This window comes from Lingula anatina, chromosome 8 (genome assembly GCF_051362555.1).
Source record: "Lingula anatina isolate TDL-2025a chromosome 8, LinAna3.0, whole genome shotgun sequence".
NCBI classification, from domain to species: Eukaryota; Metazoa; Brachiopoda; class Lingulata; order Lingulida; family Lingulidae; genus Lingula; species Lingula anatina.
The window spans coordinates 13,183,283-13,208,987 of NC_141774.1; the positions used below are offsets into that span (position 1 = coordinate 13,183,283).

Sequence of the window (25,705 nt, forward strand, 5' to 3'; positions counted from 1 at the left end):
TTTTTTTCTTCTTCTTTCTACCCTTTAAGGTTTTTTCTTGCATTTTGTTGGCATATTAGAAGCTGAAATAAGCAAAATTTGAAAATTTTGAAAACTGTTGTACAGGTTGCACAGTTGTCGTTAATTGTCGAGACACGAGTGTGCGGCGTGAGTACATCTTTTATAATCCTGGCATATGGGTGACGTGAGACGCACTTCCGCCCTGCTTTCGACTTTGATCGTTAGTTGTGAGGGCGTGCCGTGCGCTGCAATCAACACGAAAATAGCGCCTGCGACGTGCGTCTTGGACCACGCATGCCCTACTTGCGAACTCCTTGCGAGCGAAGCAAGTTACGTTTGCGGCCTCGCTGTTCACAGATTATTCGTAGAATCTTTTGGACATGTCCAACATCCTTCGTACGTGCAAATTTCGCAAGAGGTACTTGCGTTGCACGTGAGATTCTGCGCAAAATTTGGACGCAAACAGACCGTAAGTGTCTGTACGGCTGGTTCTGACCGAGGCTCATCTTCATGTTATTTGATAGGTATATGGTAACGTACGTGTCGGTAATGTATCAATGTATCATATGAACATTTTTCACAGATAGTTGAAGGCAAGAAATATTTTCTGTCTCGTTTTCTATTTTTTAATGTAATATTAAGACATAAGTGTTGGCCCACCCAATGCAAGACAGCCGGTGTAAATAGAATAAATAAATATTTACACGCTTCACGGTAACGTATTTATCGGTAACGTGCGTATCATTTTAACGTAAAGCCACCCATTTTTATTTTTATGGATGACATCCTCTGGGGACCCCTAAATCGGTGCGAGAGGGCGAAACAAAAAAACAGTTAAAAAATACTGCTTAGGTACACAGCAGCACACAGCTGGAAATACAAATTTACCACAGAATCACGTATTAAACTAATAATATGTCTTTATTCATGCTCTCAAAATATTAAAGCATTGTGAATAATTCGTAGAAAGGAAAGGAAATTAATGTCATGAATATATATATATATATATATATATATATATATATATATATATATATATATATATATATATATATATATATATTCCTATGCTGCATATTGCTAAATCTATTTAAAGTTATTTCATGCATTTCGTAACCGTTGGTATAGCAATCAATAAGACAAATATCAACTAACAGTTTGTCTTTATTTGTACTCTCAAAATATTTTAAACATAATGAACACTTCACAGAAATGTTAAAAAAAAAATGAAAAGATATGCTTAATAATAACAAATCTATTAATCATTTCAGTCGATGCCATTTTGTTTACTTCGACTCGCACGAAGCAGCCAAACTGGCCTGTCCAACCTTCAGCCAACCAAATACCTCAACGGCCTTGCCCACCCTTTTTTCACTAAAAAAAAAAAAAAAAAAAAAGCCTGGTATGTGCCGCTTTGGACAGAATGTCATTGAAATTTTCCGGGCGATAATCGCTGGCCGCCGCCAGCCTTTCGTATGATTGTAAAAAGGTGATATCTCCATGCCCAATATCAATGGCATACCAATCCAAAACGACGGCCCCCGTTCTCTTTATGACTTTAATTGTCGTGTAATTTGAAAGTAATCCTAGAGATGAATTTGACTGCAAAGCAGCCATATTTCCACGCGGCGATAATACGCATGCGGAAAAAGCTCTTCGTTGAGGGTGTTTTTCTTATTCATTTTTATTATTTTATTTATTTATTTATTTATTTTTTTATTTTTTGGAGAACGGACGAAAATCGGTGCTCGCGCAGGATGTCATCCATAAAGATAAAAAAAAAGTGTGGCCTAATCAAACTCTTCAATGTTTGAATATCGGAGCACATCTACTGCAATTTGCCTGGATTGTGCCCGAGAGCAAACAGCTCTTCTCGCGAGATTTTTCGATAGCTGACCTTTTCACGTTAGCTGCCATAATGGGTAAATCCTGTGTTACTTACTTCAAATAAATCGTGTAAAATCTGCACTTCAGACCAACATCTGTTATTGAGGGATATGTCGAAAGTTCGTTGATATTCATATTGTTCTTTGGTAGTCTCTAATTTATTCAGAGATTTTTATAAGATGGAAAAGAACACTTTAAATTCTAGTTGAACTCCAGGCCGGAGTGCATGATCTCTCCACACAACATGTTTTTTGCTCACACTACCCGTACCGCGTCTTTGGTTTAGTTTCACGAGTCACGAGATAATAGTACCCGCAACATTCATTTATTTGTTTCTATTGGTTTAGTATTAAAATGGCAACATGACGTTAACTTTAATCTTTGACATTGACCAAAAAGTAAGAAGGGGGCGACGATGTATATCTAGAGAACATTTAGGTCTGCAGTAAATCCATTCAGGCATTTTACGAGACCTTACTGTCATATTCCAGGTATTTCCCGAGACAAATGGCATAAGAGGAGGTCCACGGGTGGGCGTATGATCCCACTCCGTAAGAAGAGGAAGTTTGAGTTGGGAAGACCCCCTGCACACACCAAGGTATGGTGGCAAAGCCAACGCAAACTTTTAAGAAAGCGGCTGCTGGAGTCGTATATTGGAGTTTTCTCGTTTTAGCTCGAATATCCCTATGAGGTCACTGTTTCTGGGATAAGTCAGTACATCTAATAAAAGTTACATGAAAGCATCCTTGAAGTGGTATTTTTGCATATGTTGGGTTTTATATATGTGTGTGTGTGTATGTATTGCATATGTATTTAGTCAGCATTGTAAACACTAATGGGGGGAGGGGCCAATTTAGATTCTTAGGTCCTGGCAGCTCAAAAAATCGGTTAGATTGAAACATTTAGCCTTCACACTGGATATTAATCCAGAGACATTTTCTTTTCCAGCTCGGAGGCAAGCGTATCCACACTGTGCGAACACGTGGTGGTAACAAAAAGTTCAGAGCTCTAAGGCTGGACACTGGCAACTTCTCCTGGGGCTCTGAAGGTAAGACTGACCTCCTAGTGCAGGGTTTTAAAAAAAAACCTCTATTAATGTATGAACTATAAATAATATGACTGATTTATTTCCTGGGCCCGATGTTTTTATAGCGCAGGGTGGAAAAAAATCTAATTCTAGTATTGCATTGATTTGAATGAAGGTGGCCGGTTTTAGTTAGAGTTCAATCTTTTCCTCCATTAAGTTTCAAATTTAAGAAAAATATTATTATTTTTATAGGACTTTAACTTTGGAAAACAGTGGGGCTTGAATACTGGACATAATATATTACAGGATGAAGTGAAGACACTGATAATGTTGCTCTTGTCCAATTTGATGTCCAGTCATTTTGTGTTGAAATACCTGAATGAGATACTTTCATAAGAAGTATATTGCAGTTTTAGTCTGAGTTGGGGTTTGAAAACTTAGACATAAAAACATGGAAATTTTTCAAATGCATGTAGCATATTTTTAATGGCGTCCTTTTGGTTTTCAGCCATCACAAGGAAAACTAGGATAATTGATGTGCTCTACAATGCCTCCAACAATGAGTTGGTCCGTACCAAGACCCTCGTCAAGAGTGCCATCGTCCAGATAGATGCCACGCCCCTGAGACAGTGGTACGAGGCTCATTACTGTGCCCCTCTTGGTCGCAAGAAGGGAGTGAAACTGGTGAGTTTGAGCTTTCTTACTTCAGGGTAGAGCAAAACATTATTTCCCTGCTATTAATAAATTTAAAAATGTTGAGAGAACAGTTTCATTGGCTCTGTATGTATAAATTTAAATTATTGTTTTTCTTTTTATCAAGAGCTTAAAAAAAACAATAATTTAAAATTAATAAATAATGTATTTAGTTTTGACTTTAACTTTCTGTGAGCTAGCATTTTGAATTGCAAAAGTAAGATTGGCTCTGCTCCATATAATAGCATTATACTACGAGTAATTTGGTTTGGGTGACCTATGTTGGACTATGTATTTACTTGCCCTCATCTTGTGGCTAGTGCTTCAAACACAAAAATGATTAAAATTTATACTAATTAGCATTAATTACTAGTAGTCAAGTTGTTGTTGGTACTACTTAAGTACATATGTAAAGAAGGCTCTCGTCGTTTAAGGATTTTAGACAATAGTTATTTTGGATTTATTATTGGTATTTGAAATGTTTGTCCTGTGTACATATGCCTGATGCATTTCCCCCCCTCTGTCTTTCAGTCAGAGCAAGAAGAGGCAGCTTTGAACAAGAAACGCTCCAAGAAGACCCAGAAGAAGTACGATGAGAGGAAGAAAGTGGCCAAAGTAGAGCAGGCCTTGGAAGAACAGTTTATGACTGGGAGAGTCATGGGTGAGTAGAGACGATGAGAAATAGTTTTAAAATAATTTAAAATTATTGTTAATTAAAGAAATGGAAGACTTCTGATCAAGGTGTTGGATGATGAGCTTGGAGATTGTTTTTAAAAAAACTTGATTTTTTTTGTCAGCATTTGTTGCAAATTATGGTAGTATTGCCGTGTCTTAAAATTTCATTTAAAGTTCCATGTATCATGGAAAAACATAACTACAAAACTTTAAATAGAATTTGCATACTTACCTTTAATTTGCTTTTAACTAAAATTTTTGCATAACTGACGAGAAAAGTTATAAAAATTTATAAATACCTAGAACTCGTGGTGAATTTTAGTGACAGTTACTTGTCTATTCCCTTGATTGAACACTGTCCAAGCCAACTAGTCCAACCAGATGAATGAAACTGCAGGCTAGATGATGATAGTTATCAGGCAGATAGAGGTTGTTGCTGTTATAGCAATAAAAAAACCTCTGAAGTGATGCCTCCTTGTCATAGTTACACTGATAGTCGCAGTAAAAATTAAACTGGTTCTTATTGGTTCTTATTTCCATATTAAACTCAGACAGAGCCTTTTCTGCGGAATCATGGAATTTTGCTTTTTTACAAGACCCCAGAGCAATTAAACCCCAAAAATTTACATTAGGTGTTTGGTTCCACAATAAATGTTCAGAGTTTATCTCTAAGACCTGGGCTTGTGTCTAAAACTTGATTTTCATTAATTATTAGATTACAGTCCTTGAGAAGGGAAAGTGATAGTTTGTGATAGATTACTGTACTTCAGCTGACAGGAACATTTATAATATCACTTAAAATAGGATAGCATGACTGAAGATATGGAGGAATATTGTTGATATGGTATTTATTTAGTCCATGAATAAAGCTATTAATATAAAAGCATCACAGTAAAAAAAAAAAAAGCATGCAATATTTCCTGATGCTAGGACAGTTTATGGAATTTAAAATCTATCCCTACAAATTAATAAATGGGTATTTCTTTATAAGTCATCTCCAACAAGTCAGTCAGTACATATTTATTGAATAGTTTTTCTTTGCATTTGTTAGTTTGAACTTATGGTTCTTATTGTTTCGTTTCAGCTGCGATCTCTTCACGTCCTGGCCAATGTGGCAGATGTGATGGGTATGTTCTGGAAGGAAAAGAACTAGAATTCTATTTGAGAAAGATCAAGCAGAAGAAGGGCAAATAGACTGAAAAATAATGACCAACCAATTTCATTCTGTAAAAACTTGAGAGAAAAAAGAAGAATATGTATTAAGAATAAAAAATGTGAACTGAGCCATTTTGTTGCTTTTTTTTTCTTTGTGGAAAGATAATGAGCAATTCTTTGAAGGAACTTCAATTAGTTTTTACGTGTAGGACAATATTACGATAGTGGAAAATACTTTCAATCCTTGGAATTATAATAAAGTAGAAAAGCACTCAGAGCGCAGACCTCTGCCAGGGCACCGACGTCTCCATCCAATGCCCTTTCACCCCAAAGTTTTCATTCTGTAATGGTTTTGTTTTTTTATTATTATTGATTATTGGTTGATTATTGATCACCACCAAAAACTAATCACTTCTAAGTAAATCTATTTCTGACCTACCCTGGAAGTTTCATCAAAATCGGTCGTAACTTTTTGAGTGATGTTGATGACAAACAAACGGGTGAAAACAACCTCCTTGGCGGAGGTAATAAAAGATATTTCATGGTGGAAAATTTCTGTCATTGAAACCGCAATACCTACCCACTTCTGTGATATACGATCATCTCAGAAATAGACCCCTCCCTCCCCACCACGTGCAGGAGACAAAAATTGGCCATGGACATATCTATTGAATATCTAGTGAAAATTGAATCTCTGGCCTTGGTAGAGGGACCCCCACCCCCCACCCCCTCTGCAATATGCTGGCTACAGACCCCCACCACCTTTGTCTAAATGAAGTTTTAAAAAACTTGTAAATAATGTGCCTGAAATTATTTAACTTATCACGGAAGGGGTGATAAATCGTTTCCTCAGAATAACCATGTCTTGTTTCAAGCACACACACACACACAACCCCAAAAAATCCCTGAAATTGATTTTCATTCCAGAGTTGTTAAATTTTCTTCAAGCTAAGGGCAAAGTCAACTATACTTATTCATGACATTAATCTAATAATTTCTTTTTTTTTTTCGAATCCATTACCACACATGTAGAATGTGCAATATGATTACTTGGCCTTTCTAAACTCAAAATGTATGATAGGCCTACACGTGTACCTTTATAAGGTCACTTTCATTTTACCTCTCTTTATATTTTTTAACATTTGGCAGTTTGCAGAAAGAGCAGTCAGGTTCTAAGTTGGAATTATTAACTTCGAGTAAAACAGCATTTTTAGGCAGAATTTTTGTCTACAAAAAGAACGTCTCACGTTTTTAACCACACAGTGACATAACAAAGAAAAATTAAACGTTTATAGAAATATTAAGAAATACTTTCACGTTTAAAGTCACATCTACTGTCCCTTTAAATCTAAAAAATAAAACAAATTCTGCTGGGTTTAAAGGCAAACATTGAATAATTAATTTTGAATGAATTTTTTGGCTAGTGCGTGCACAATATGACGTCATGCAACCTTTGTAAAGGGCATGTACTTCCCACAATGCATTTCACCTCAATATGTCGTTCGCCATGATTGGTAATTGAAAGGGAACCTTCCTAAAATCTGGAGTCATCGAGGTTAGTGCATACGATTCTTGTTAAAATTTCCATTGTTATTTGTTAAGCGAATCTCGCTGCAAAATTAAGATCAGTTTTAGCTTGCAATATAGCGTTAAGTTCGAGTAAATTCGTCCCAAATGTGAGCGATCCCAGGGGAAGTCGCCATGTTTTGATTCGACAAAGAAACACGAAGGGGGCCTTTACTAAGAGCTAAACGAAAGTAGCGAGAGCGTCTCAAACCTAACAAATCCCCGACGCTTGTTGCAGGTGTGGAAGCATGAACGGTAGGACACTCTAAACTCAACATGCACCAAGGAAGTTCCTGGGACGATAGCGTGATGTTGGCCAATGGGGGCCCGGACGTGCAGAGAGGGGGGCACCACCACCACCATCACCCTGGCATGACCCGAAGCAAGGACGACGCGATGGTAGCATACTTCTTTCAGCGGCCACAGCCCGACACTGAGCTCATGGGGTCAACCAAACGCTGGGCGGGCGGGGACGACAGTGTGATTGAACAAGGAATCAAGGTGTGTATTTTACACCTGTGTTTATTTGGGTTCTCGTTATGTGGGCCCTTTTCACATTGGGGTCCCTTTCTGTTAATATTTTTGTGGACTTAGTTGGGTATACCCCCTCCCCCATATCAATAATAATATACATTGAAACAATCTCTCTCTCTCTCTCTTCTCTCTCTCTCTCTTTCACATGCAGGCATGTGCACACACATGCACGCATTATTTAACAAGGTACCGTACAAAACATTCAGTTTGTTTTTAAATCCATTAGAGAAAGAAAAAGAGAACAGATGGGGAGAGCCTGTGCCATTCCCAAACCCTCACTGGTAGGAGTGTTAGCTCTATAATGAGTGACATATATTTACAGGTGCTTGCACTTTGCCAACATTTCAGTTTCATTGTTGACATAACAAAATTGCAGCCACAAGTACTCCAGTGATTTCTCCATTGGAGCAGTAAATGGAGTAATTTAGCTTTTTTGCCTGGAAAGATAATTGACAATTCTTTGAATGAAATGTTTTTCACTTTCAAGATTAAAATGTGATATTCCCCTCGTGGTGCCAAAATTGTAAAGAAAGTTTTGAAGTGAAAAAAAGTTTTTTCTCATTGAATAATAGTTTAATTTTGAGCCACAGTTTAATAGGAAAAGAAAACGAAGATATAAGGAGGAAGGCATGGTAGTTGTACATGACAAAAGAGTTTTACTTTTCATATTAGGTATGAAGATACACAAAATTGGTTTAAAGTTGAACAGAGACTGAACTGTTTTATTCATCTGAACATTCATTCTGTTTTATTTCATTGTCAGCATCCAAGAACAATTATTTTAATTTCTTGCAGCTCCGCACCGGAGCCATTGGCGTGGAAGAGCTAGAGAGAGATTTTCACCATCACATGTCGCTGGATAGGGATGTAAGTACTTCCGAAAATAAACAGGTCCTCATGTGACAGGAATATTGCAAGATCTCAATTCTTTTTCCCATTACTTTATGTTATGTTGATCTAGATGCTATGGGCTAACCCTAACCTGTTCTGTTATCACATGGGGACACAGGACACGCATTCCTATGACTACCATTCGTGTCACACTGGTTAACCCTAACCCTTATTTATCACATAGGAGCCTGGGACACCACTTCCATTCCTGGGAGTACCAGGTTCCTGTCAAATTCCACCCCCCTCCCCCCCCCCCCCCCCCTTCTGCCAAATGCTGATGAGCAGTGTTGGATACAGACCATTTTCATTACTGTAGATAATATATGCTTTTCATTTTATTATGTTTTCTTGATTTACAAATAGGCCTACTGAAAATTTTAGTTTAGACATGCGCTTCAAAAGAAAAGAGTTTGGATTTAGACAACAGACTAGTTGTTAATTTAAACTAAATGTTCCATTGGGAATGCCGGGATATCTCAAGTATGTTTCTTCTCATTGATAAATGTGCTTGGTATTTATGAATATGAGAAAGGTACCATTTAGCAGTAAATGTTTAACATGTCCAAGGCATATAAACAATAGTATTTGTGATGTTAAATGAATTGAAATTAGATATTTGTATTGATCAAATTGAAGTTGATCATCTGAAAAGGCAAGTGTGACAAAGTAGGCCAAATGTCTATAAGGAGATAACACATGGGTGGCAACCATGTTAATTTCTAAATCTGAACAGTGTCAAAAAACTGTATTTTATAAGTTTTTCTTTTTAGCCATAAGTTCTATAAATTACAACAGTTCTGCTGTGGGGTAAGTGTAAAAATAAAATGGAAAAGATGACTAACTTACATATAGATCCATTTTATTCATCAAAAGAGCCACGCATGCTATAGTGAAGTATATTTTAGATGATTACAAAAATTATGGATCTCAAAAATTGTTAATTTTCCCCATTGAAAAGATCCAGTCCATTTTTCTCCATTTGAAAAGATTGAGTCATTACTGTAGGTATTCTTTTCACTTCTTTCAGTTAAATGCATGTAAAGGTATGAGTCTTCAATGATATAGTCATTATATTGTTATATTTCCTCGCAGTTAAATTATTTGCCATTGGCTAAAAGGCTAAATCTTTTTTGAAGATGATTGGCATCAAAGTCAGTTTGCCTCTAGACATATTGTATGATGGCAAATGCTAGTGGCATGTTTAGTATATGACTGAAAAAGCAAGTGTCCAATTCACTCACAACTAAATAACTGAGACAGTTAGTGTACTCCAGCCTCACTTTATCATACTGAACATGTAGATAAAATTTTGGTCAGATAGCGAAGAAAATTAACTTAACCCCATAGGATCCAGTTAATGCTGACCCATAAAGTTCTGCTGTGCCCAATTAATTCTGTGAGCTAGCCTTGAAAAGCCGGGTCACTTCAGTAAATTGGCCATAATTTATTTGTTTGCCTTTATTACCCATGCAAAGTATACATTTTTAAAAAGCCAACATTTCAAGCTAAATAAAAATAGAATTACATTTAAATTCAACGCGCTGTACAAAGAATTATGGCCGGTTAAAAACTACAGTTTCATTTGATAATGGGTGAAATAAAACAAAGTTGATTTATCTTATGCACATCAATTTTTTATTTCTCCATAAATTTGCCTGAAAATTCACAGAGACGATGTCAATTATAGTAACTTTCAATCCAGGAAATTTCAGCAAGTTATCTTCATTAATTTCCAAGTTATGCTCGTTTTGCTACCAGGTATACCTACTTGAGCCAGCTTTTCAGCTCACCTAAACATCGTGGCCAGAGCTGAATAGAAGTCAATTTTTAACACCATCTATGGCAAAAACATCTTTAAAACTTTTATCATGAATAAAGGAATATATTCCCCTCTGTCTATATCATTGTCACTCGAAAACACCTGATCAGTGTCGTAGTTTTCAATCATTTCAATAACAGTATCCACTCGCAGGCCTCTTCCGTAGTGAGAAGTCGCCATTTTGATTTTACTTTCTTCAGTTAAGTCTAGGAAATAGCCGATTTCTCGCTCATATATATTTCTATCGTCCTTTATATCATAAATAAATGAATATCATCGTCACTGTCCATGTCACTGTCACACGAAAACTTCTCATCAAAGTCCGAGTTTTCAATCATTTCAATAACAGTATCCCTTCGCAGGTCCCTACCGTAGTGAGGAGCGGCCATCTTGATTTTACTTTCTCCACCTAAGTCTTGAAAATCGCCGTTTTCTCGCTCATATATATTTCTATCGCCTTCAAAAATGGTGGCAATGAGAGACAAGAAACGAACCCGGATGTTAAACTATATATCATTTTACGACTCACGATACAAAAGAGTACAGAAGACGATCTTTCCAAGATACGCACATATGCGGTTCTGGGCGTTTGGGGTAAGCGATAATTGAACCGCACATATGCGGTGACGGGCTCTATGGGGTTAAGCTTCAAAATCTTCTAGTTGTCAGTTTGTAATTGGATATAACCCAGATAAGAATTCTTCAATTTATTTGGCTTTAACAAAAGTTCTCTCCAAGTACATCATTGGAATAATTGATAAGAACACGTGGCCTTATTGCGTTATAATAGGCTCAGTTGTACCTAAATGCATCTCAAGCAACCTTGTCAATCTATTTTCAGTCCAGTTCATGGGTGTACATTAACAGTGTGCATGAAATTAGCTACTTATCACAGAAACCTGACCTTAAATCTCTATATTATAAGATTAATGGGGTGTTTTTATCTGAAAAGTAATCTCAATACTTTTGAAGGAAAAAAGGAGATTAAATGAATCTAAAAAATGAACTGACATCATTGAAGGGGACACTGGTGATTATAATAGCAATAATAATGATAATAGGTTGAAAAAAAGTAAATGAAATGGGAGATTGTCCGTTAGTTGAAAAAGGAGATATTCTGCCCCATATGTAATTCCACTTTTTCTGAGCATGTCATAACAGAACTCTCAAGCTGCTAAGGATGATAAAAACCTTTCTTAGTGTAATTGGTGTTTATATATCTTAAAGGTGTGTTGAAATTAGTACCTGTTAATAAATATTAATTTTTACAAATCAAAAGATATAAAAACAGACGTTGCAGTTGGTTCATCGAAGGAGATGCCACTTTTATGTGACCTCGAACTGATAATTAGCAGAACATTACAAAGCTAGCAGCTGGCATATTAAAAATTGTTTTTCTCACTCTTTGCCCTTTGCGTGAATGAGGTCACACTGATGACACAGATTTTTTTTCCACTGGCAGTCTGTTTGTTTATCACCGGGTTGAGGCATTTATTGGCATTTAAGCCTATTTTGTTTTATAAAGTAATACGATTTTCCCAACAGTAGGGGTTTTCTGACTTTTTTGTTTCTGACAATTTTGAGATTGATGCAGAGGGTCCCCTGGACCCCACACCCCATGCCATAATTTCAGACTTTTTCCACTTAATGGCAGTCTCACCCCTGCATTTAGGCATGTTTTGTGTAATATAGGACAGACACCCTTTGTTTGCATGTGTTATTCTAAATTTCTCAGAGGTTAGACAGTAGAACTACAGATTTTCGGTTCATTCATGATAATCATGCTGTAATATGACAAGAGTTTATGCTAATGAAAGAAAAAAGCCTTCCATATTTTCACTAGTGCTGTGAAAGATTAAAGTCTGATGAGATAATATAAACTACGTCATGTGTGTTGAGGTTCTGGCGTCAAATATTTATTATGTTAACATACTGCAATATTTACATGATAAGATATGGCCTCACAGTTAACTCAGGCTGTGAAATCTTTGGTCCTCACAATGGCTAACATCTTTAACTATATTCTGTCATAATAAAAACGAGGAAACCTGTTGACAACCAGCTGAATTAAATTTTTTATTTGTAAATATAGATAACAACCAACACCAAAGAGCTCATTGTGCATTACACTCAGGAAATTCAAGAACAAAAGTGTTGTTGCTATGCAGACCCATTGTGATATTGGTACATTGAATTTTAAACCTACCACTCAAATCAGGACATCTTGAATAACATTGAGAAAAGCATGAGCTTCAACACATGATAACCATCATGTTTAATATACATATACTGGTGTTGATTACCTGCATACATATGTGTGATGAATCTGAGGGATTATTGCCATTTGCTTATTACCAGCACAGAATTATTTTTCACTGAACACGGATAAGATTTTTTCGACTATTGGCAGATTTCTTTATTTTTGGGAGTCAAAGATCATATATTTGAGATCCTTGTAGATCTGTAGGAATGGGAGGGGGGAAGGGGGGTCGGACCTAAAGACACGTTTTCAGACTTTTTCACTTAATGACAGTGTTATCCCAGACTGGGAGACTAGATGACGTAAGGCAAATATGGCAGTTGGTCTGTAAATAGAAAATAATTCTGTTTTACCAACCTGTTTACGAACCACAAATACCTAATTCATGGCAGTGAAAGTGTGTACTAGTACACAGTATATTGGCTCTGAATGAAAATGGGGAGTGATGATCTCACAATGTGTATCAGTGTTTCCCCTGCACTTAAATGAGCGAGGCGTCCGCCTCGCTGAAATTTGTCAAAAGCACCGCCTCGCTGGACTATATGGAACAACAAAGTACATTTTCACTCACGCTAACTGAAAATTATATTTATTTCTATGCAAATATGGCATTTTCTGTTTACATACGTAATCCCATGCTTCTGAGCACTTGATTTAGTAGTAACGGAAAGACGCATGCGCGTATGCCTAAAAATAACCAGCAGTTACTATCTCCCTGTGAGTGCCTCGTTTTCGCAGTTCTGTGCCTTATTTGAAGTATAAGAAACAGAGCGAAACGAGGCAACTGTTCTTGACACCATTTAATCACATGTCAAGAATACACTTTTTCTATCACTTCATGTTCCGAAATTCAGACCGCCTGTTGTTTGTTTTTATAGTTTACGAATATTCACTGATAAAAAGGAGCAAATAAAGTGGACTTCGTTGATTTTATAAACTTGGAGAAGATTTTCTATTGATTTACGGGTGAGTTTTGTGAAAGCAGTAGCGTTGTAAAACTGGGTCACGTCAGTATTTCGCGTGGAAACCTATGCATTGAATATGAATTTCCATGACTGAATAGAACCATATAAATGAATAAACGAAGAACTAAAATTGATGATAAGTGTGATTTTCATCTCTTTAATTCCGAAGAATTCATTTAACGGTGTTTGAAGTTGTTGATTATAAATTACATCTCAAACTACGTATAACTAGTAGCGGGAGTCGCTTTGCGCTGAACGACAGGAGAGAACTTTTGCGGCAGTTTTATATTAGGATGAAGCGCTCCCACACGCAAAGTCAATTGACTAGTTACTTTCACAAGAATGTGAAAACGGTAAAAACAACATATTTTATCAACTTTTTGGTCAATTTAAAAAATAATTCAATGTAGTAAGCCCTTTTTCTCGTTTCTTGTAAGTATTAAAGTAGTTAACTTTTTTTTTTTTTTTGAAAGTATTAACTTTTTTTTTTTTTTGAAAGAGAATGTTCTATAAACTGAAAAGGACTAAACTGAGTGAATGCACAGACTGGAAAATAAATTTAGTCCAAACCTTTGTTATGTCATTACTGAATTTACTCCTCAAAACATCTAAAACAAGACAATTCAGTGCCACATAAAATGTAAAAAAAATCAGTTCTAAATACCCTAAAATGCACCAAATTGCACCTCCATTTAAAAAATTTTTCGGGGGGGGCATGCCCTGGACCCCCCTGGTATTGCTGGGAAATTCGGACTGCCTACCACCTCGCAGAGCTTGAAAGCCAGGGGAAACACTGTGTATACTGTCCAGTCTTTTACATTCCTTTCTGCCTGTCTGGCCATGCTGAACCTTGTTAAAGAGACTAACAATTTTATACCTGCCCCCCCTGACAGGTGTTGAGTACAGATATATATATCTTGCTCAAATTATACTTGGTACTTCTTTATCCATGTGGGGGAGAGAACACATTCTATAGACAGGTGTGTTGGTGCAGTGTTGCATTAAAAAATAGACTGCCATTGAGGCATAGCCTTTCGACGTTGGTGTAACCATAAACTTCAACTTGGGTTCGACTTTAGACCAATTTGTTTTAGCTGAATTGCTAGCAAATTTAGAGGCTTAACTGAGACTGCTGAGTGCCTAAATGTGTTCTTATTTTTTAATTATCATATGTCACCCTTTATAAACACCATTTTTGATAGTGTAAAAATGAGTCAAAATAATCCAATTCTGCAGGTGTAATATTAAGACCCCCACCCCACCCCTTTGAGGTTAGCAGTCATAGGCAGTCAACCTGAATATAATACAGTAGAATGAGATTCACAGAAAGTAATTTTTGAATTAGATTGTTTTGATAAACAAGCCTTTTGAATAAATTAGGAGATAACTCAACCAGCTGTTGATTGAAATCTGTCCTCATTTTCAATCCATATTGAATTCTGTCTTCTTTTTCAATATTAATTACATGCTGTCTTGGTTTTCTATCCAAATTGTAATCCATCCTCATTTTCTATCCAAAATGTAATATGTTTCCATTTTAGATCCAGATTGTAATCTGGTCCTGGTTTTCTATCCAAATTGTAATTTGTTCCCATTTTCTATCCAAATTGTAGTCTGTTCACATTTTCTATCCAGATTGTAATCTTCCCATTTTCTATCCAAGTTGTAATCTTCCCATTTTCTATCCAAGTTGTCATCTGTCCTCATTTTCAATCCAGATCATAATCTGTTCTGTGTTTTTAATCCAGATCAACACTAACGCCAAGAAGCTATGGGAGCTGGACCATGATGACGGAAAGGGGCAGCAGAAGCTGTACAGTCCCTGGGCCTCCAGAGATGACACCTGGGGGGCACCCTCCGCAGGTACTGAGAGAGAGAGAGTTGTTGGATGCGTGTGTGTGTGTGAGAGAGAGAGAGAGAATTGTTGGGTGTGAGAGAGAGAGAGAGAAAAATGGGTGCGCGCGCGCGTGTGTGTGAGAGAATTGTTGGGTGAGAGAGAGAGAGAGAGAGAGTGTGTGTGTGAGAGAGAGAGAATTGTTGGGGGCCTGTGAAGATGAGAGAGAGAGAATGGGTAGGTGCATGCGAGAGAAAAAAATGTGCTGTTAATGACAGGTAATAGCTTCCAACAGGTGAATTCTAGACCTAAAGAAAATATTAACCATGTTGAGCAGGAAGTACTACTGGAGTACAGTGAGAACCAAAGCTTCTATGATTATATCTGAAAAGCCAGAGGGTTCTGATGATGGCTTTTAGGAAGAGTATGAGAAGTTTTGATATCTTTGTAGCTAAATAAATTTCATCTTTAGGTAATTAATGTATGTTAGAATGTGGCAAAAGTTGATTTGATGTTTACTACTTGCTGAAACATGGAACTAAACAATATCCAGAGTTCTGTCTGGAGAATTCGATTAATCTGGTTATCAAGCCTTTGTATTTTGTTGTTTCATCAAATCGCATACGGTTACTTCAGTTTTCTTTCTCAAATTTTCAACCAACTTTGCCAGTCTTCAAGACATCTACTGATCAAAAAAAAAAAAAAAGGTAACTGTCTCTGATATGATGTAATCAGAGAAACTCTTGTCCTGTATTTCAGAAGCCAATGCCCTGGGTGTGAACATGGTGGAATATGTCTTGGGCGGATCCCCCACTGGGAAGGACATGGACTCCAGGCTGAGGCATCTCAAGGGATATGTATGTATACAGAGCACAGACCAGATTGTGTGTTTATTTTATGTTACACTGTGTCATATTGATGTGAATTCATGTGTTGAAATAAGCATTAGATAAAAAAATGGTAAAGAAATGAATAAGTTTAAGTTATGATCATTCCCCCCCCCCCCCCGATAAATAAATCGATTAAGAATAATAATGTAATAAAAAGAAAAAAAACATCAGATGAATTGGTTCAGTTGCATAAATAATAAATGTTGAGACCTCTCAAAGAGCAATGGTATAGACTCTATTGACTGTATTGATCTTCCAGCCCCCGCACCAGCAGGACGTCCCCTCCCAGGTGAAGGAGAAGAAGAGTAAGACACCGTCCCCCTTTGAGGGCGAAAAACCCAACGAACTGAACTCCCAGGATGTCCAGGCTAACGGCATTCTGCAGAATGGGTTGGAAGACAGGTAAGTACATAAAGTCTACAGGGCACCGCTCACCAAATTGGGGCCTTAGTAAACTGGGCAAATTTAAACCATTTGGAGGAAAAAATGATGAAAAGCACCGATTTAGCTAAGCAAAAAATATTGGTGAGGCTACCACCTTAAATATTTAAAGAACTCAACACTTTGAGACAAAGAAAGTCGAGCCAAGTTTCAATGTACTTCTCCATTAAGTCTATTCTATGTAAAAGAGATTATATGCCAGAATTATCTGTCCACTCTACGTTAATATGGCTTGAGAATTCAACCCCCTTGGTGAAGTGATAAACCAACCCAACACTTGGTCATCCAGGTGAGCTGGACTTGTTCTGGCTTTACTTGGCTCTGTCTGTGTGGTGTATGGGAGCTGAATACCCCCACAAGGGGTTTGAGGCATATTCCCTTTCCACAGTGTTGGAGATCAACCAAGTCCCCGGTCCTCTGTGACTGGTGTGGACTGAACCTTGCATATTCCATCAACTTTCTGTAGTCACTAGTTGACCTTGACAGTGGAGAAAGACCATGCAAGGTACATTTCTTGAATAAATGATAAAAAAATATTGATAAGAAATTCTTTTGGGTTCAAGCATATTGTGCTGTTGAGGTGGACTGCAACCCGTGAATATTTACTGAATATCTGACAGGTCTGAATGCATCAATAACATATTACTGTTTGACAGGTCACTAGGAATCTGTTAACTATGACTGAATATATGACAGGTCCCCAGGAAATGAATAGCTTACCAGATATATTTGACAGGACTTAATGCATCAATAATCAATTACTGTATACATAACAGGTCCCCAGGCAGCCGTCAAACGTCTCCCACAGAAGAAGCGGTCAAACAGAACCTCCAGCAGCAGCAGCAACAGATGCATCAGTTACAGCCAGTGGCACCAGGTGGTGCTGGGGACTTCATCCACCAGCCTGTCTTGGCCCAGAACTCCATGCTGCAGCTGGATGCGCCCCCTTTTGAGCCTGGCGGGATTGAGCCGCTGCAGTTTGACTACTCCAACCAACTTCTTCCCTCCATGGATAGCCCCAACTTTAACATGGAGTATAATCAGCAGGTGGGTTGTTGAAAGATCAGTCAGTTTAAAGTTTACTTAACAGAAATAGAAAGATGGATGAACGAATGAACAAATAAATAATGAATTCATAATATCAAAAGTTGTGGCATGCTTTTCAGAAGTTTCTGCTCCTTTTGATTAAAACTATAAATAATCAACTAATATATTAACAATAAACATATTTGAGGGCAATGATTTTTGCAGAAAAGATTCCATAAACATTAATAATTTCATTTTGTCTTTCACAAGTTTTTTTGTAAGCAGGGTGAAACAGTTCTTTATTACCAGTCTGCAGAGAATGTGAAAAAAAGACTTGAAATTTTACCTGTTTAAAAAAAAAAAGTTTCACGTTTTCTTCCAACAGCAAATGATGCGAGAGCAACAGCAGCAACAACAACAGCAGCAGCAGCAGCCGATCCTGCTGGCTGGTGGACAGCAATACGCTCTGGTAGGCACGCAGCAGCAGTTAGGTAAGACTTTCATACTCCTACAGACTCAATGACGTAACATGACTGCTACTGATTAATATACTTCTGATTACCCAAGTGGTTCTTGTTTTATGGCACAGAACCTTGCAGTCACCCCCATCCCAATCTGCTCAGTGCTTGACTTAAACACTGGGTTTAAGTCAAATAACGGTTAAGTTTTAAGAATCAGTTCTTTTATACACAGGAACTCAAAGTGCCATTATGATAAACTTTTGTCAAAGACTCCTTGGGAATTTTTGCAGAATGGAAATGATGAAAATAAGTCTTGAAAACGGTCCACACATTTCAGTTGGGGTCCCCTTCATGTAGTATCAATTGTCCCTGTTCTAAAGGACAAACTCGTTTCAACCAAGTACCTAACTCCTTGTGGGCTGTGATATTTGTTGATGCTGATGGGTTCTCAGTCCAAGGATGGAGAGAAGAAGAGAGCAGTGTGGGGTGTAGAATTCGTGCTTGACTCTGTACTGTTAAATGATCATATTGAAGACCTGTTTAAAAACACAGAGATGTCCCTTTAGTTTTGTGCTGTGTTGTAACATCTCAACCACCAGTGAGGGCACCAAATAAAATGGGGAAATGAGAGAAGAGCGACCCCCACAGAGATATGAGGGAGGAGGGGGTTAGGATATGGTCATTTTTCTATACTTGCCCTGTATTGCATGAACTGATCAATATATATTAGTTTTATATTGCATGATTTTTACTTTTTAGTGTATTGGAGTGGGAAATAAAAACAGATCTGTGAAGATTTGTGCTCAGTATTTATGATTCAGTGGATTTGGATTTTCAAAAGTGAAAAAAGGTTTACCTTTGGAAACTCAAATCACTTGAAAAGATGCATGGTAATTTTTGCAAAGATATTTTTACAATTTTTGGAACAATTTGTTGGAAGCTGCTGCGCATTTTGGGTCTTTGAATTGGTTGAATGTATCGTAATCGGAAATGGTTTTGGCTCGATCTGAGTGGGGGCGCGGGAAGGGGGAAGCTGCATTCACACCAGAAGTAACTTAGACCAATTCAGCTAACATAAGTTCAACCATAGGACATTGGACGCCGATCACATGGCATCACTTGGCCACCATTTGATATCACCAAGCAACCATTTGACATCACTAGGCAACCATTTATCACCTGGCAACCACATGACATTATTACCTTGTAGACACCACCTGGAGACTTCAAAATAATACCAGTGTCATATGAATCAACCTTTTGATCTTGCAGTGTCATACATCCCGTGTCTTTAGTAAAAGGTCACATTCATAACCAAAGTTGATATGTGGACTAACAACTTTCAAATGGACCGGCCATAGTTGATTTGCAGATCTATTGGTGGATGTCAGGTGAAATTGTTGTGAATGTCCCAAAGTTGTGATGTCATACAGCCCATATCATGATGTCTAAGTTAGTTCTGGTGTGACTGCAGCCTATCTAGGCCTGCATGGCTTTCTGTGGGCTGAGACTGGACTTGTGCATGCCTACCTGGGGGCCTCACCAGGCTGACAAGGATAACATGCAAACAGATCAGAACCCATATGATTTAAAGTATCTCAGGTGTCATAACCGGATAAGAGGATTTCATCACTTTTTTTTTTACACCTTGAAACTTTTCAATACCAACACTGACTTGAGCTATACCTAAACAGGACTTTCGATCACTACTGTGACCATCCTCAGTCTGTGTTAGTTACTCTGAGACTGAGCAGTACTCACTATTTGTTAGGGTAAAGCTCAAGTAAGTGCAGCAGATATTGAAAAGTTTAAACATGTAAAATAATCAGAAGACTACACAGGTGAATTTCCTCAAAAGAATTTCATCCCATGTTCCTTGCCCAGAGTTTGCAGTGTCCTTGTTGGCCTGTTGTGTGGCCAGTGTGCAGTCGGCCAGAAGGCTCACTCAGTGTTGTAAACCCACTATGACCACAGTCACAACAGCAGACTAACTAGTCCACGAATCAAATATGGCTACCCGCTTAAAATTTTGATGTCTAATCCCTTAATAGATACTGAATAGATTCCCTGCAGGGATTACGCAATAAGAATTCAAGTGGGTCGGCCATATTTGATCTGTGGACCAGTTAGTCTGGTGTGGTGAATGCGGCCTGTCAGTGTTGCGTAAATGCAAATTGACCAAGCATCAACAGAAAAAGACTTGAAAATATGTGAAAAGGATCTCAGTAGCCTGAGTGTGTGATTTATACACGTGCAACAAGAAAATCAACCAGAATTCGTGACTTTAGATGAGCTTTTCATATTGGGAAAGACTTCTTAATACACTCAGTGAGCCTTCCAACAAAAAAAAAAAAATTGAAAAAAAAAAAAAAAGAAATACATGCCGTGCTGCAGCTTTCTCCGGGCTGTTGTTGTATGTTGTTATGTTGTCATTGTTACTGCTGCTACTGCTACTGTTGTTGATTTCTTCATCTTCAGGCTTACCCACTGCAGGCACTTTCACACCGACCCCCTATGTACTCAACGCCCAAGACCCCTACGCAGTTGGAATTCCCATTGCAACCGCAGGTCAGCAAAAAAATAAAAAAAATGAAAAAAAAAAACGTAGAGTAGTTTGGGACTCTGTAGTTTAGATATCTGTGGTTTGGGGGCTTTTCCAAAGGGGCACACCCAAATGCAAAATGTCTTAAGTTTTTGGTTTTGGTAACAGTGTGGTTTGTGTAGGTTATGAGGTGGGGTGCATCAAGATACTAAAAAAAGTTTGGGTTCTTATTTGGTTCTTGGGGGTGGGGTGGGAGGGGGGTTGTCACCCATAAGCAAAATTTAGGTGGAAGATTTAGGGCTTTTTTGGGGCAGGGGGGGGGGGGTGGAAGCACACCAATGTGAATCTTTTTTTTTTTTAAATATTCTCTTAAGTGTTGTCCCATGGACTTTTTGGAAGTGGGGGACAGGTACATGAACATCTGTAGGACTTTCGTGGGGCAGGGGTAGACACCAATGTGTAAAAAGTAGTGAAATTTAAGGCTTTTTTACTTTGGGGGTGGGGGGGGGGGGGGGGAGGCAGCTTGTCAAATGAAGGGTGTAGATATGGGGGTTCTTTAAAAGGGATCTTTCACTGAGGCAGTTTGATGAACTGGAAACGCGTGTATGTTTATTTGCAAGTAAACCAGGAAATGGAGGGACATTCATTCTTTTCCATGTAGTCCCCACAGACAAATTGGTGAAACCGAAAAAAAATTATTTAAAAAGATGGGCAACTATTATGCATGTCAATGTTGTCCTGAGCAACACATTCTTTGTGGTATGTGGGGCAACCTGTATGTTTCAGAGCAACTTTCTTTGCACTTGATGGTTACGGGGTTGTGAAGCAATTACTATGAAGATACATACACGTGAAAGTTGTGAATATATTCCTTGAAGCTGAACAGCTGAAACTTGCATTTGGTGTGTTCCAGCAGTGGGTTCGAAACTTGATTTTAAAGTATTTTTTGGTCTAGATGTGAGCAGTGACATTTTTGTCTGATATTTAAAAATGCATGATGCTTTTTGGACTGTGTCGCTTTGGGAGGGTTTTCTTAAACTACTGCTTTGATTTGAGCTTAACATAGTTAAGGATTTGTCCTGAATTGGGAGAGAGAGAGCGTATGAAAAATATTAATCAGTTTTAAAGGGTTTGGATATTTTTCAAAAAAGAAAAAAGGAAAAAAAAATTTTTTTTTTTTCAAATTTATTTTTGTCTTTGTTGTAGCCCTTTACAGATGTAAGATGCTCCATGAAACAGACTCAGGTCATAGCTAACATACATTTAACCCTTCATTCCAGTTGCCAGCTTCCGTTCTTTTCATACAACATACTGAAATCTGTGTTCGAGATCCCTTTCTTCCTTAAAGTTTCTTTCTCCCTCTCACTATCTAAATTTCCCAGTTTTAATGGCAATTCTAATCATGCATTTGAAAAAGGTGAATGCCCAATTTATGCTTGGGGTAAAGGTCTTCATAGCAAGCACTAAACACCAAGCTCCACAATTCGATAAAAATCTGTATTTCATGTGCTGGCTTTAACGCATATGCAGACATTTGCATACACACACCTAATAGAAAAAGATACATACATATATATGTGTATATATATATATATAAACAAATACACACAATGAAATCAATGTCACCATGTGTTCTCTCTCATACCTATCAAAATTACCTTCCAGGTGGACCAACGGTGATCCCCCAGTATTACGGTGTCCAGACCCCCTGGGGGGTGTATCCTGCCAGTGTCATCCAGCAGGGACAGCAGCAGCAGCAACAGCCAGGAGTGCCCCCACAGCAACAGCAACAACAGCAGCTACTGCAGGGTCAGGGTGACCGCCCAATGACCCCCCAACAGCAGCAGGCCCAGCAGGGGAGAGGGGAGGCCTTGGGGTCCCAGAACCCCACGGTGATACAGCCCCAGATTATACAGGCCCCAGGTAGGGAGATGGGTGTAATGGTCATATTGATAGTAATTGCAATGAAGGTAAAAGGTGATAATGATTATGATAATCTGCTTGCAGCTATGGGGTTTGATATAACAATTAAGATGATTGCATAAACAAGAATATTGGATATTTCAAATTTTATCATTAGAAAAATTAATATTTTTGCTTCACATACTGCCAGAGTAATCATTCACTCTTCATGGCAACAAACATGACCCTCTAATCTCAGACCTTGTTGCAGGTGGTTACCAAATCCTGACTCCAGCCTACTATGACCAGAATGGGCAGCTGGTGATGGGGAACCCACCCCGGGGTATGCCTGGTACCCCTGTGAGACTGATCTCCCCAGCTCCAGTAATACTGAACTCTGGACAGCAGCAGGGTGAGACAGAGAGAGAGAGAGAGAGAGGGGGGGGGGGGGAAGAGAAGGGTGGGGAGTGGGAGAAAGAGAGTTTTAACCTATGCTTGTGCTGATTGGGGGAGGGGAGAGGGGCACTCATAATTTAAATTTGAAAAAACACATTTTTCAAATTGGGTAAGTTTTAGAGATAGTCCATGGTATACCTTAAATAGCCCAATATCTGAGAGAGAAAGAGAGAGAGATTTCTTAGTGTTGAAGATAAGGGTTGTAATTAATTTTGAATCCAAAAAAAAAAAGATTTTAATTTGATAAGCTTTAGAGATAGAGCATGGCATAGCAGTGATACAGAAACTTCATGTGAAAAGAGAGACATGTGTCTCCCATTTCATAAAAATATGAGACACCAGGTTCAAAACAAGGGACACATCGTAAACACCATTTTTTATTTCCATAAAACAAGTTTTATTCTTAAAAAAAAAAAAAAAACATTTGCTCCTTGAAACACTCTTAGGCATGATTACCAGAAGTGCCATTATTCATGTCATGTCAATGTAGTAATGTCAGTAAAGTAATGTAAAATCATTACACCACAAATGACAAGTATGTTGATGGCAATGTGGTCAAACAGGAATGCGTAATACTGAAGGAATTGGTCCTGGCAAACACTTACAGTTATGACAGTATGAAAGAACTCTGGGCAATTATCAACATATTTCATAAGAACAATTTCCCGAACTTGTGCAAATTGGCTGGCATAGCACTTGCCCTCCCAGTGCATACTGCAGACGTAGAACGTGGCTTTAGTGCTCAAAATATAATCAAATCTAGCCTTAGAAATAGACTGATCAGTGAAAATTTACAAATGTTGATCGCCATAAAACTAAATGGCCCCCTTTCTCAGGATTTTGACTTTGGAAGTGCTCTTGGTGTGTTTAAAGCAAAACGACAAAGGCATTTCTCATGAACATTGCTAAAACAACATTGCCAAAGATTGCCAAGAGCAATACAATGCATCTAGACTGTTAAAAAGCTAAATCAACGAACAGAATGTACTTTCTTTATCCTGATCTTGGGAGCATCTAATACATGATACATGAACTCCTGGTAGGTCTTCAAATATGGCACTCCACTGGCTGCTTGGCTAGACACCAGTGCAAGTTGGTGAGCAATGCAGTGCAGTTGAATGAGCTGTGGATTTATCTCTCTTTTTAGTGTTGTACCGACTCCATTGTGTTTTCCGGTTATAACCTGATGAGATAAAGATTGAAATTAATTTTTCCACATCAACATCTGATGAACTAACCAATATTTAAAAAAATTTAAACTTTTAATTTATTTCATTATTAAAAAGTTTCCAAACTATTTTATATTTTGGAATTTTTCATATATATAACAGACTGACAGTAATAATTATAATCATGACTAAATAAAATTCATGAATGAAATTTTAAATATTTATTCTATTTATTGTTTCCTTGTAATATATTACATATCCAGTACATTATTTAATTTATTCTATTTATCAACTTCACACCAGTTGTTTTATATTTATTTTTTCTTGATAATATTATGCAATACTGACCGATGCACCGTCACTTCCTAGTCCTACTACCTTATCAGGCGGCACTTCAAACTTTGTCAAGAGATTTTTGACAGATGTTGCAATGGTGTCTGCTTTCCCATCCAGTATTTCACAATTCTCTAAGAAAATGGTCTCTGGTTTACAGCCTGATGATATCCTCGCACACACACTTAGTTTTTTTGTACTAGTAATGTCACATGATTCATCACAAAGCACAGAGATATAGTCGACATCTGTCAGCTTTTCTCTCATATCTCGTAGGATCACTTCGTATATACTCTCTTGAAAGTATTTGGCAATACTATAGGATTGGTAGCTTTTTGCAATTGGCACAAGAGCACTGCAGCCTTGCTGTATCAAAAAATCAACAAAATCTGGGTACTTGGATGTTGCTATGTCCTGCTTTGCCAAGAAATATATTGTTCGTATAGCATGGATTATGGCACTGTCGTTCTCACTAAACTGATTTTTTACCATTCTCGATAGAGTTGACCTTGAGATTTCATCTTGTACCGACTGGCGATGGTCAGCTGCTGAAGCATGCCGCTCCAAAGTCGTGGTTCTGAAGTTGCTACAGCCTTCGGTAAAAACGTTCTTTTTTGGCTTTTTACACATAGTGTGCAAAACATATGGTTGTCTTTGTGTTCTAGCCATGCCCATTTTGATTTCCAAGCTTCATTGAACACTCGTTTGACACGTTTCCGAGGCAAACAAGCAGCCGACTGGTCACGAGGTTCAGTTTCACTGTCACTTTGCTCCGCCATGTGCGAGGAGGAAAATTACGGTGAATGCAAGAAGAAGCATGATTCGCTGAATTCGCAAGCGTTGCTAAGCGCTATAACTGAAAGGTGCGATGTGATTGGCTGTTGAGCCCCACTCAGTTTCAGGTGATATTGCGCACTCACTGAACGATTTTTACTTTGTTAAACTGTTTGGATCATTCCTGATTTTTATTTTTCTGATTTCCTGGTCGCAAAGGTGATGCTATTTTTGCGACAATGGCCGCATGTTTGGTCGCATTACGATCGTTTTTTATGAGACAATAATGAAATTTATGGGTCAAATGTCGCAAAGTCGCGCCGTTTCTGTATCGCTGGCATAGTATGAACAACTCGATATCATGCGGAGTTTCATAGTACCAATTTTGACACTTCACTCCACCGT

General features: G+C 37.9%; 3 protein-coding genes and 1 non-coding gene across 8 annotated transcripts in view; 3 read left to right on the plus strand and 1 right to left on the minus strand.

Annotated features, from left to right (window-relative positions):
- The first annotated feature begins 1,846 nt into the window (after positions 1-1,846).
- LOC106164576 (small ribosomal subunit protein eS8) lies at positions 1,847-5,565 on the plus strand. The gene is made up of 6 exons (XM_013542541.2): positions 1,847-1,922; positions 2,379-2,485; positions 2,836-2,935; positions 3,423-3,598; positions 4,139-4,268; positions 5,367-5,565. Exons 1-6 carry the CDS (start codon positions 1,919-1,921, stop codon positions 5,474-5,476), a joined length of 627 nt encoding a protein of 208 aa, XP_013397995.1. The 5' UTR covers positions 1,847-1,918; the 3' UTR covers positions 5,477-5,565.
- A 1,290-nt stretch (positions 5,566-6,855) lies between these two features.
- LOC106159199 (pumilio homolog 1) overlaps positions 6,856-25,705 on the plus strand; it is a 32,406-nt gene continuing 13,556 nt past the window's right edge. For 4 of the 5 annotated variants that reach the window (XM_086994728.1, XM_086994730.1, XM_086994729.1 and 1 more), the window contains exons 1-11: positions 6,856-6,992; positions 7,242-7,504; positions 8,333-8,404; positions 15,221-15,335; positions 16,066-16,163; positions 16,456-16,598; positions 17,414-17,684; positions 18,049-18,154; positions 20,603-20,692; positions 22,332-22,589; positions 22,840-22,980. In XM_086994728.1, coding sequence (XP_086850854.1) covers positions 7,280-7,504; positions 8,333-8,404; positions 15,221-15,335; positions 16,066-16,163; positions 16,456-16,598; positions 17,414-17,684; positions 18,049-18,154; positions 20,603-20,692; positions 22,332-22,589; positions 22,840-22,980 — 1,519 coding nt within the window. In that variant the 5' untranslated portion in view covers positions 6,856-6,992; positions 7,242-7,279. The remainder of the gene's footprint in view (positions 6,993-7,241; positions 7,505-8,332; positions 8,405-15,220; positions 15,336-16,065; positions 16,164-16,455; positions 16,599-17,413; positions 17,685-18,048; positions 18,155-20,602; positions 20,693-22,331; positions 22,590-22,839; positions 22,981-25,705) is intronic. The other variant, XM_086994731.1, reaches the window with a different exon arrangement.
- On the plus strand, positions 16,908-17,150 carry LOC112042154 (small nucleolar RNA SNORA73 family). Its single transcript, XR_002886436.2, has one exon. It is a non-coding gene; the product is annotated as a small nucleolar RNA SNORA73 family (small nucleolar RNA).
- On the minus strand, positions 23,379-25,636 carry LOC106165735 (uncharacterized protein C17orf113-like). The gene is made up of 2 exons (XM_013544062.3): positions 24,542-25,636; positions 23,379-24,207 (listed from the first exon to the last, which is right to left on the minus strand). The coding sequence occupies exons 1-2, from the start codon at positions 25,199-25,201 to the stop codon at positions 23,995-23,997; spliced, it is 873 nt and encodes a 290-aa protein (XP_013399516.2). The 5' UTR covers positions 25,202-25,636; the 3' UTR covers positions 23,379-23,994.

Bases quoted from the DNA above. Each gene is read 5' to 3' on its own strand.
- LOC106165735 (XM_013544062.3), bottom strand. From the start codon at position 25,201: ATGGGCATGGCTAGAACACAAAGACAACCATATGTTTTGCACACTATG. The intron at 24,208-24,541 runs GTCAGTATTGCA...TTATCTCATCAG, and splicing joins TAGGAAGTGACGGTGCATCG to GTTATAACCGGAAAACACAA.
- LOC106164576 (XM_013542541.2), top strand. The intron at 2,486-2,835 runs GTATGGTGGCAA...TTTCTTTTCCAG, and splicing joins GACCCCCTGCACACACCAAG to CTCGGAGGCAAGCGTATCCA. The intron at 4,269-5,366 runs GTGAGTAGAGAC...GTTTCGTTTCAG, and splicing joins TATGACTGGGAGAGTCATGG to CTGCGATCTCTTCACGTCCT.